At 54.6% G+C, this 11,393-nt stretch overlaps 1 protein-coding gene across 19 annotated transcripts in view; it reads right to left on the minus strand.

Annotated features, from left to right (window-relative positions):
* Nucleotides 1-7,883, minus strand: part of BIN1 (bridging integrator 1) — a 55,417-nt gene extending 47,534 nt beyond the window's left edge. For 3 of the 19 annotated variants that reach the window (XM_040619154.1, XM_040619240.1, XM_040619222.1), the window contains exon 1: nt 7,691-7,877. In XM_040619154.1, the coding sequence (XP_040475088.1) occupies nt 7,691-7,774 (84 nt within the window). In that variant the 5' untranslated portion in view covers nt 7,775-7,877. Of the gene's footprint in view, nt 1-7,690 lie in introns of all 19 variants that reach the window. The other 16 variants (XM_040619209.1, XM_040619197.1, XM_040619229.1 and 13 more) reach the window with 11 other exon arrangements.
* Nucleotides 7,884-11,393: the final 3,510 nt, after the last annotated feature.

The following is an 11,393-nucleotide window of genomic DNA, read 5'->3' on the forward strand; positions in this document are numbered from 1 at the left end:
CCTCAGTTTCTGGGCCCAAGCACTGCAGCCCCTGGCTCAAGTAAGCTCCACCACAGTCCTGGGCCATTTTACTGTGGGAGATGGTACTCTGCAGTGATGCCTGAGTCCCTCAGAGTGGCCTGTGGCCGGGGGGAAGTGCCCCCTCCATCCGACTCCAAGCACTGAGCTCTAACTGTGGCTTCCTCTGCTCCCTGAAAGCCTGAAATCCTACAGCCCCAGCTGCCCTACCCTACCCACCCTGCACCCTGAAAACCCAGGGGATCTCCCGGGCCTCTGCCGGCCCTGCCTGAAAAATTCATGCATCCCTGTGAGCACATACTGTGCACTGCACTGGGAGAAGCCATGCCACTGCAGGAGGCAGGACCCACCCTCAGGGAGCAGATCTTCTAGGGGGCTGGCCCCATGCTACCGTAGGCCAGACTCAAGCCTGGACCCAGGAAAGCTGCCTTCCCACTGCACACAGCCAGTCCACAGGGGTGGGCAGCAAGCTCCCCTGAGGCAGTGAGTCCCAGACTTTTAGATTCCACTCCAGGAAAAGACTTCTGTGTGCGTGAGTGCGTGCGTGCGAATCTGTATGTGTGGTCAGCTGCATGACTATTTCCTCCCCAAGAACATTAAAAAATAACTAGTATTAACATCATTTCATAAAAGAAACACTGTTGCAACAACATAAACAAAAGTAGACAGACTCTCAGAATAAAGAGGGTTTCTTTATACTGAATGAACTTGCAGCTTTTATATTTAGGAAAACACATACACACATATACACACCACATTGCCTCCTTTGTCCACATTTTCTTGCAGAAACTCTTGCGTTAGACTGTATCAAGAAACCTCAGGCCGTCCTCTCACCCCAGAGCCCACCACACATCCTAAAAGGGTAAAGGTCACACTCAGGTGAGAATCCAGTGGGGGATAAGGGCCCTCAAATCTCCTTTAATGGGGGAGGAAGAAGGTTTTGGGGACCCAAATCTGTCAAATGATCCCCCTAATAGACAAGGCCTTCTTGCTCAGGAGGGGTCAGGAAGGGTCCTCTCTAGAGAATCTCATCTCATTTGCATGGCTCCACCAGAGGGTGGTAAGCCAGACAGTTGACCAGGAGAGCCCATGGGCAAGTCACACCACTGCTCAGCCTCAGTTTCTTCAACTGCTCAGCGGGAATCATCATGACCTCACCTGGTTGCGGTGGGGATGATAAGTTTTACCGAGTACCTGGCACTCAGCAGGTACACAATAAAGCACGGCTGTTATGATTGAGTTAATATTTGACAAAGGCTTCCCGTGGAGCACGATGGGCCTGCCTTTCCCTTTTCAACTGCCCAGCCCTGACCCCTGTCAGCCCTCAGCACGGAGCCTGCTTTGCTGCCCAGTCCACAAGTGGGTGGCCTCTTTGGAAGGTGGCAGCCTCTTTGGGGAGGCCCCAGGAGCCCCAGGGCCAGCCAGTTCCCATGAGAGGGCCCCTTCCACAGCACAAGAGCAGCTCCTCTGGGGAAGGACGAGCCCTGCCCTTCGCTTGTGTCCAGTTAATCTGCACAGCACGCTGTGTGGCACACGGTACCTCTATCAGGTGAGGAAATAGGCTCAGAGAGGTGAACGAGACTTGCCGAAGGCAGTAATGCCCGGGGAGCCATGCAAACTCAGCTTTCTAAAGTCTTACAAGTGCCTGCCCCCAAGTCTGGGCCATCTTCGGTGCTTCCCTCTTCCTCTTTCAGGGCCCAGTCTGCCCCCACCCTGTCCTCCCATCCTACATCCAGAGACCCAGCCCAGCCTCCAAAGCTGCCCAGGCCTGTCCTGTCAGTGCCCTGCTGAGTGGTTTTAGCATTGGCATCCTTTCCTTTGTACCTTTAATCCCAAAAGAAACCTTGCCAAAGAGGCTTTAGAAAAACACAACATACCCAGGTGACATCCCACAGAAAGCCTTCCTCCCCCAGGTGCCCTCTTACCTGCAGACCAGAAGCTTCCACTCAGCCTCTCCCCAGCCAATCCCACGAACTGTGTGAGCACCCACGTTCACATCCACACCTGAGTCCTCAGCAGGGGTACTAGGGATGCTCAGGAAAGGTGGAGCCCATTAATCAGATTCCACTGAGGAAAGTGAAAGGCCCCCTCCTGCTTCACTACCTGCCAGCGCCGGTTGTTTCCCTCTCTACCATCTCCCCCCACTAGAATGTCAGCTCCCTGAGGGCAGGGCTTGGTTTTGTGCAGCCCTGTACTCCCTGTCCCTAGAGGAGTGCCCAGCACCTAGTGGATGCCCGATGTTCATTTCATGAGTAGAAGAATGAATAAGCAAACCCGCATCACTTTACTGATGGCCAAAGTAAAGCAGCCCGGAGAGAGGGGAGAAACTTACCCAGAGCCACTAAGTTTCTGTGTAAGGTGAGTTAAGATTCACTCCAGAACTGTCTGATTCCCTCCCCTGCTGTAGGCTGGCCGTCTACACACACACACACACACACACACACACACACACACATACACACTACCAGCACCACCACCACCCCAGCACTGGGGCATCATAAGCCCTGACCAGCTAAGGGCTCAGCAGGGATTAGCTATCTATAGAGGCCTGAAATGGACACTCGCAGGGAGAGGGTTGGGAAGCAGGCCTAGGCAGGGACAGTGGGCTCCTGGGTATCTTCATGTACTGCCCTGCCCCACAGAGCTGGCACTGAGCACTTGCCATGTGCTGGGCCCTGTCCAAGGCTTTATTCTCCCAAATGAATATGTGCAGAGGAACCATTATTGCCCCATTTTATACACGAAGGTCCTACAAATTGCCCAAGGTCCTAGATAGACAGGGAAACTGAGGACTGCCTCCCTGCCGAGCCCACACATGTTGTCTCTCTGACGTATCCTTGTAGGCTCTTTTCCTGCGGTGAGAAAGAGGCCTACTGCTGAGGGTAGGACCCAGGGATTCTAGAACCTGATCGAAACAGAACCACCAAGGCCTGGCCTTGAGTTAAAGCAGGAGGGAAGGACAGAAGCATCTCTTCACGTTGTCCAAGTCACACAGTCGTAAGGGATAAGCTGGATAAGCTGGATAAGGGATAAGATTGCCTAGTCCAGGGGCAGGGACTGGCTGCCAAAACAAGGGGGCCCCTGACAGGGTCATCTGTGAAGAAGGGAGGAGAAGAGTTCAAACCTTGGCTTCTTTGAGAATCCAAGAGATACACAGATTTCCCTGCAAGACTTGATCAAATCTGTCCCAAATCTACCACCCAGCCACCCCTTACCACTCCCAACACACCGTGCCCCTTTTCTTCAAGTGAACTAGTGGCCTCCTGTGCTCACTCTCACCCCATACCTCGACCCACATGGACCCTCCTGGAACACCTTCTCCATGCCCCATGCAGCCCAGGAAGCACACCCTTCTCCACACACCCCTGGGCAAAACAGCCTTTGCCTCACTCTGAGTCCCACGTGAGCCAGCAGACTCTCCTGAGTGGGGACTCAGCTCCCCCTGGGGCCTAGCCCAGCAAGGACACACTGGAGCTCGGGGAAGTCTGGAGGCCATGTTTCCAACCTCTCCATGCCCACATTCCCTAGCCAAATGTCCTCCGAGTCCCCACAGACACCCTACCAGAGATGATGGCTGGCTCAGAAGACTTCCTTCCAGCAGGCAAGGTGAACCACCTACACCAATAATTCGGGCTCAGGGAGAAGCTGCTCTAAGGGTAGAAAGGTGCAAGAGCCATGTGCCAGCTCAGCGGAAAGAGACACAGAGCAGGGAGATAGAGAGAGGCTAAGGAAAAGGTGCCATTGGGTGGGGTGTGGGCACAGACAAGAGAGAGGGGCAGGAAGAGTCCTCAGATACCCAGGAACAGAGAGAGGGACATCAAGATGAGGACAGAGAAATGCAGAATATGGGGGGAGAGGAGCAACTTCTGGCTGGGGCCTGGGGAAGCGGGAAGGCGAGAGGCGCCCATTGTCTCACAGGCCCTCCCGCAGACCCGGCTGGGCCCCCCTCCCAGGGCTCCTGCTCTTCTGTGCAGCATGGCTCCTCTTAAGGCTGTCGTGAGGACAAGGATTGGTTGTACAGGCCGGGCTCCAGCTGAGGCCCTACAGCTACTTTGTTAGGAGACCTTGACCACCAGACAAGCATGGTGCCACCATGGCCATGTGTCAGGGTCCTATAAATAACTGCCATTGCACCTTCCCTCTGGTGAGCACCTACTCCGACTTGCCAGCCCTGGGCCCTGCCCCCTCCCAGCTGGGCCTCCCCACTCCCAGCAGGCTCAGGGCCTGCCACAGGGGACAGGAAGAGTACACACCCCCACCCCCCGCCAGAGCCTTCTTCCTTGTGCTCGTCATCAGCCCAGCTCTGGCCTCCCTCCATGAGGACTCCTAAGCATTGGGCCTCAGAGGCAGGGGCCAGAGGGCCAGATTCCACCCCCACCCCAGCTGTCTCTTCTCCCCCACCTGCCCCTCCCCCAAGGGGCCCAGCCGGCCAACCTCTAATCCTCTGTCATCTGACCCAGGCTCCACCCTATGTGGGCTCTGCCCAGCCACCCTACTGAGGCCCAAAAATGGACAAAGTCATTCACAGAGGGTCCAACAAGCCAAATGCAATAAGAAGATGACCTCATGACGCCCCCAAGCACGAGCTCCAGGCACACACTCTGCACCGCAGCACTCTGGGGGCAGCCAGGGGCTAGGAGGAGAGCAGTGCAGTGCCATGCTCAGGCCTTGGTGACCCTTCCAATCCACTCTTATGCCTCCTCATGGCCAGAGGCCGCGGGACCTTACAACAACAGTAAGCGCCACAGCAGTCAGAGCCATGCACACCCCGCTCCCCACTGCACCCCGGGCCCGGCCCAGGACCAGGCACGCAGCACATGTCCAAGGCAGAATTTGCTGAACGAGGGAAAGCAGAGGAGCACACAGCCCAAATCAGCCCACCCACAGGCCTGCATCAGGGCTCCCAAGCCAAGTCCCCAAATGCCCTTGTTTGTCCATAAACAGTCACTCTGCACCTGCTGGGGCCAGGTAAATGCCTGGGTACACACACAGATCTGCCCTCCCTTCATGGGGAGCACCCATACCAGTGATGCAGGGGTCAGGGGAAGATGAGATGGGTAATGCCAAGCCAAGACCCATAGAGAGATGCACTAAGCTGGGGGCACAGGAGAGCTGGCTCCACAGGCATCAGAGGGCAAGCTTCCCTGACCACACTGTCACCCTCTGAGTCCTGGTGGATATTTGGACTGAGAGGGGATGTAGGGAAACTGGGAAAGAAGGAAAGGAGAGATGAGGCCCTTCTACCTATGGGGATAGTATCCTGGCCCTGCACCAAAGCTACCACTTGTCCCTGGTCAGGAAATGCCCTCCTATGGCAACACAACTGGGACTGCCCCCATTACTCATTGATTTGGCCCAGGCGAGGCAGGGACAGGGGTGCCTGTGAGACCACTGGCAATGTGAATTAGACGGGGTCCTGAACACCACCAGAAGATGCTGGGGAGGCAGCCGTTGACCCATGCGGCAACAGACTCTGAACCACAAGAGGGCAAAGGGGAGAGGCTGGTGTGGGTTGAAGCATTGGGCTTCCCCAGAAGGGGGTACTGCAGCAGGGCCAACAAGGGAGGGGACTGAAGGAAGGCTGCTCTCTGACTTCCCATGGGGAAGGGTCTCCTAACCAGTGCCAGTGCCGGAGGGGAAGAGAGCAGCAGTACCACTAGACAACGCCAGCCCCCTTCAGCCCAGGCTTGGGAAGGGCCAGCCCTTGGCCAAGGCCAGCATCCATGGCCGACCAGCTGTCAGCCAACTGCCCATGCCATAGAACAGGAGCTGAAGAGGGAGGGGTGGCAACTCATCGGGGTCAGTGATGACATACTGCCACTTACAAGAAGGGGACACAGATCATGCCTACTGCCCCTGAAATTAGTGAGGGATGCTGCGGCAGAGACAAGGCAACGGGGCAAAGGGGACACCGAAAGAGCAAAGGGGAGCCAGAGAAGAGTAGGACATCAGTGGAGTGGGGGCAGGGAACTTGTTTCAGCTAACCTTCTGCTTCCCATTCATCTCCTCAGCCCCTGAGGAGCAGGAAGTCGGCTTAGCCCGGAGCTGCCGGCTCCAGGCACCTAGATGGATTACCCAGTCCTGGGAGGGAGGAGGTTGGGGGGAGGAAGCAAGGGCAGCAGCATCTGCCCCTCTCCACCACCGCCAACGCTTTCAGAAGTCTTCCCAGCCCCCAGCCAGCTATCCGTGGTGCTCTAATCCCTCCTCCCGCCAGGGGCAGGAAGGGGGTGGGGGCGGTGGGAAGGGTGTACAGCTGCTGGGGCAGGCCAGATCTGGAGCTTGGCTAAGGGCCCTAGAACTCCAAGCACACCCACCCATCTCCTTAGCCTGGGACTACAAGGATGAGCAGCCGGACTTTCGGGGAGGCGCTGAGGAAGCGCTAGCCCCTGCCCCCCCCCCAATCACGTGGCTACATCCTTAGGGAGCCCGCAGGTCTCAGCTGCAAAAGTCATTGTTTATAAACAGCCACAGACTGGCTGGAGGAGGCCGGCCTGTCGCCGGGTTCCCACTCTTGGCTGAGCGTCGGGTGGGAGAGACGGCAGACTCCGCTGGGGGGCACTGGGGGACCACCCTGGCTGGAGCACAGATTCTGCAATCCTAGATTTCAGAGTCCGAGTCGGCAGGGGAAGTGGCGTCAGCAGCTGGCGTGATCCAATTCAATGAACCAGAGGTGGCTCGGAATAGAAAGCTGAACGGGTGCGGACCCCTGCCCCCCAATACTGCATTTCCTGAACTGTCAGGGTGCCACGGGAAGCCCTGGCTCCATCCCCTTCGCCTGCTGCCAGTTGCTCTGGGCACTGAAGGGTCGGGTTTCCTGCGGCACCCTCCACGCCCCCGGTGTGGCCCCAGCTCTTTCGGGCCAGCTCCCCACCCAGGTGGTGGGCTCCCAAAGCCGGAGCCACGACCCACTCCCCAGCCGCCGGAAACGCGAAGCCGGGGCTCGGACGAGGGCACCTCCCCGAGGGGCGCGCAGTGCTGTGCTCCCCGGGGGGCGGGCCGGAGCGTCCAGGCCTCGGGCACCTCTCAGGAAAGGAAACCCGATCCCTCCTTCGGCCGGCGGGGACAGAAGGTGGAGAAGCGGGTGGGGAGGAGGGAACGGCGGACGCAGGAAGCGCCCAGAGGCCTGGAGCTAGCGCGCTGGCACCCGAGGGCTGAGGGGCAGCCTCGGGATTCCCGGAGCAGAGCGGCCCTGGGACACAAGGGGCAGGATCCTTCTCCCCCCCCCCCAACTGCCGGCCCCGCCCGCGTGGCCCGCGTGGGGCTGGGGGACTAGAGGCGCCACCTCGCCTCCCAGCCTCCCGGCCCTCGGCCTCCAGGGCGGGATTTACTGGACCTCGCGCCCGGAGAAGAGCGTGGGCCGCCTCTTCTCTGCAGACAGGAGGAGAAGATACAAAGCTGGGGGTGGGGGGAGCGGGGGGAGCGGGGGGGGGATTGAGGGGACAGCTGCGCCCTCTTCTGCCCCCGCTGGGGGTGGGGAGAGAGAAGACGCGGACCCGAGAGGCTCCCAAAACGCTGGGGGCCGCAGCCTATGGAACCCCGAAGGCCCTCGGCAGCGGTCGTTCGGAGGTGACAGCGCCCGATCCCCGGTGAGGACCAACCCCTGGGTGGAGGGGGGGGCCAAGGGGGACAGGTGGCCCGGACCGCGCGGAGGCCGGGGATCGGGCTCGCTCACCTTCTCCTGCGCGCGCGTGAGCTTCTTCTGCACGTTGCTGGCGATCTTCCCTGCCGTCACCCCCTTGCTGCCCATCTCGGCCATCGCGGCTCAGGCCTCGCCCAGTGGCGGGCGCCGATCTCCCAGCCCCCAGCCCCTAGCCGCGCGTCCGGCCCCGGCTCCGGCTCCACGCCGCGCACTAGACAGCCGAGCCGACTGACGGAGGCGGAGCGTGCGCCCGGCGAACGAGCGAGCCGGCGAGCGACGCGGGGACCCAGGGAGGGACGGACCGAGGGAGGGGCAGGGAGGAGGGGCCGGGCTTTGGGCGGTGGTCAGCGCCCCCCGCCCGCCCCCTCTGGACTAGACTCTGCCTTTTAAAGGGCCATTGCGGGCGCGGGAACACTTGGCTAAGAAGGAGGGAGCGGTGCGCGCGGGTGCCGGGAGCTGCGGCCCACTGGGACTCCTGGGACGCTCCTATGATACCGCCCCGGGGCGGAGACTAAGATGCCAGTCCTCCCGGGAGAGGAGGCTGGTTTGAGACGGGTGCGTTCAAACACGGGGTTTAAGTGCTGATAGTGGTGCGTGCCCCTGGAATCGGAGAGCCCCGGCTGCGAGCCTGCGGCAAGAGGCCACTTTCCTGCCTGGGGCTGGGCTCTGACCTCACCCTAGACGTTCCGCCTCCTCCTGGCCTATAGACTCACCGGTTTCCACCTGGGTTCTCTGGGGGCCTCTGGGACAACTTCACATCTCTGTCCCTGGCACCTAGTTCCATGACAACCAGGCGCTCCATCTTCCCATTTGCTGATTATTATTATTATTATTATTATTATTATTATTATTACAACAATTTAACATTACTGAGCTCTTACTGTGTGCCTGGCACTCTGCTAAATCCCTCCATGACAGTCCTAGGAGGTGGGTGCTATTATCATTCCCATTTTACAAAGGAGGCACAGACCTGAAACCAAATCTCTTGATTCTGCATTCCAGGGTCTCAACCACTACACTGTGGGCTGTCTTCTCTTCTGTGCTGAGAAAAAAAAAAAAAAAAAAAAGACTGACAAATCAATGACACTTATTAGAAATTTATAAATATGTATTGAATCTACTGATCCCACTCACACCCCTCCCCCAAATCACGTCAGAGGCTATGAAGGATGCCACAGCCCTTTGCTGTCCTGGAGGCCAGGAACAGCCCTGGAAGATTTCTCAGGGACTGTTGGTGGAGCTGAGTAGAGAAAGGAGTCCTGGAGGCTCTGTTGAGGAGAGTGGACAGAAGCCAGGGCAGGGATCCCTGGGAGGAGCAGGAAAGGTTTTGCAGACCATACACCAAGCCCCCCCCCAATACAAATAGAGAAACCGAGGCCCGGGAATAAAAGGTACTGGCTTCCGTCTGCCTCGGAGGCCCCCTGAACTCTGGCTACTCCTCCTGGTTCTTCCCATTACTGCTCTGTGCCCAGAGGGGATGCTCTTAACCAGTCCTCCCTCCTGGCCTATTATTACTCCAATTTTGCAGAAAGATAGATGGAGGTTTGCTGAAGGTCACAAGAGATAAGCAGATATGCAAACACAGGTCTTCCTGCCCTAAAGCCCTCAGCTGAGACACTGAACTGCTTCCCAGAAAAAACACCAAGCATTGCACGAGGAAAGCATTTTGTCAAAATTACTATTATATTGTAAACTCATGACCGATTCTTGAGTTACAAAAACAAAACCTAAACAGCACAGCCTGAGTTGCTAAAGCAACTTTCTTCTAAAAGCTCACGTGCTTTCACTTCATGGTCTCTTTTCCTAATTTTATGATTGTCGTTTTCCTAACCATTCCCTAAAAGCAATTTCTCCCAACACTCCTCTGAAGAAAGGAGGAAATGAGCAGAAGTCAAACTGTATTCTGGTTGGCCCCCAGGGAGCAGTGGGAGATTCTGCTTTGCGGGACTTTGGTGTTTCAAAATATTACTGGACAAAAAAATTAGAAGCAACTTAGATGGTTATCAGCAGGATAGAGTCAGCTGGCTTGCACAGCGACCGAAGGGGCCATGGGTAGATCATTCTAAACAACCATTGCAGGGGCGCCTGGGTGGTGCAGTCGTTAAGCGTCTGCCTTCGGCTCAGGGCGTGATCCCGGCGTTCTGGGATCGAGTCCCACATCAGGCTCCTCCGCTATGAGCCTGCTTCTTCCTCTCCCACTCCCCCTGCTTGTGTTCCCTCTCCCGCTGGCTGTCTCTATCTCTGTCAAATTAATAAATAAAATCTTTAAAAAAATAAAAAATAAAAATAAGTAAATAAACAACGATTGCAGAGATGTAGCAACATGAAAATAATGCTTACAGTATAATCGTGAGTGAAAGGGAGAAGACCAAAAACTGTGTGTGCACTATCCTTGCAACCACTAAAAATAAATACAAGTGCTCATGATCCAAGACTCAAAAGGACCATGCACAAAAGAAATAGACATGTTTAAGTTTAAAGCATTATGGTTGATTTTTTCCTCTTAATTTCCTAAATATTCCATAATATGCTGTATGGCCTTCATAACTAAACACACACATGAAGCTATATCTTTAAACATGGTAATTCTTAATATGATCTCTAGAGTAGAAAGGTTTTTTTAAACACAAAAGCACTGGAAGATATTTTGAAATAAACAATGCTAGCTTGAGGGTACATAAAAATTTAAATTTTTTAAACTTCAGAAAATACCGTTAACACATAATGTTAAGTTTGGAAGGACATGGTCCAAAAATGTTAGTTACAATCCAAGGGGTAGGAATGTAGGAGATTTTTACTTTCTTCTTTATGATTTCCTATAACGTCTGATTTTTTTTACCATGATAGCCTATTGTTTTCACTATCACACATACACACAAAAATAAAGGTATTTCCATTTTGAAAAGAAATTTGACATAAAAAAAGTAAAGTGTTAGAAACGAGGGAATTATTTTTGAAAATAAAATAGAGCTCTCATAGTTCACAAGAAAAACACTAAGATCCCAATATAACTGGGCAAATGGCACAAATGGACCATTCACAAAATTGGAGATTCATATGATCAATAAGCAGGTTTTAAAAGTTCAGTCTTGGGACACCTGGGTGGTTCAGGGCTTGATAATGGGGTCCTGGGATGGAGCCCCTGCATCAGCCTCCCTGCTTCTCCCTCTCCCTCTACTGCTCCCCCTGCTTGTGCTCAGGCTCCCTCCCTCTCTCTCATAAATAGATAAAATCTTTTAAAAAAATTTGTTTTTTTCAGTCTTGGGGGTGCCTGGCTGGATCAGTGAGAGGAGCATGTGACGCTTGAGCTCAGGGTCATGAGTTCGAGCCCCACACTGGGTATAGAGATTACTTTAAAAAAAAAAAAAACTTTAAAAGTCCAGTCTTACCAGAAAATTTAAAAAGCATTCATTAAATCAATGAAATATATCATTCTTGCCTCTACTTTCATCAAATCAGTGCACAGATTTTAAATTACATTACTTACAACCAGAGAGACAGACACTCACATTCACTGCTTCTGAGAGTATAACAGAAAATGGAATTGCTGAAAAGTGGTCTTGCAATATGTGTTAAGACTCATCGAAATGCCTACTTTCTTCAATCCTAGAATTTCAAGTCTAGGAAATAATTTAAAATTTTAGTAAGGCTTTAATCACACAGATTTCTGTCACCTTAATTATAATAATGCAAAACTGAGAACAGGAGTGTTAGCTATTTATTGCCTTTGTTTGCT

Source organism: Ursus maritimus, unplaced genomic scaffold (assembly GCF_017311325.1).
Source record: "Ursus maritimus isolate PB19 unplaced genomic scaffold, ASM1731132v1 scaffold_1, whole genome shotgun sequence".
NCBI classification, from domain to species: domain Eukaryota; kingdom Metazoa; phylum Chordata; class Mammalia; order Carnivora; family Ursidae; genus Ursus; species Ursus maritimus.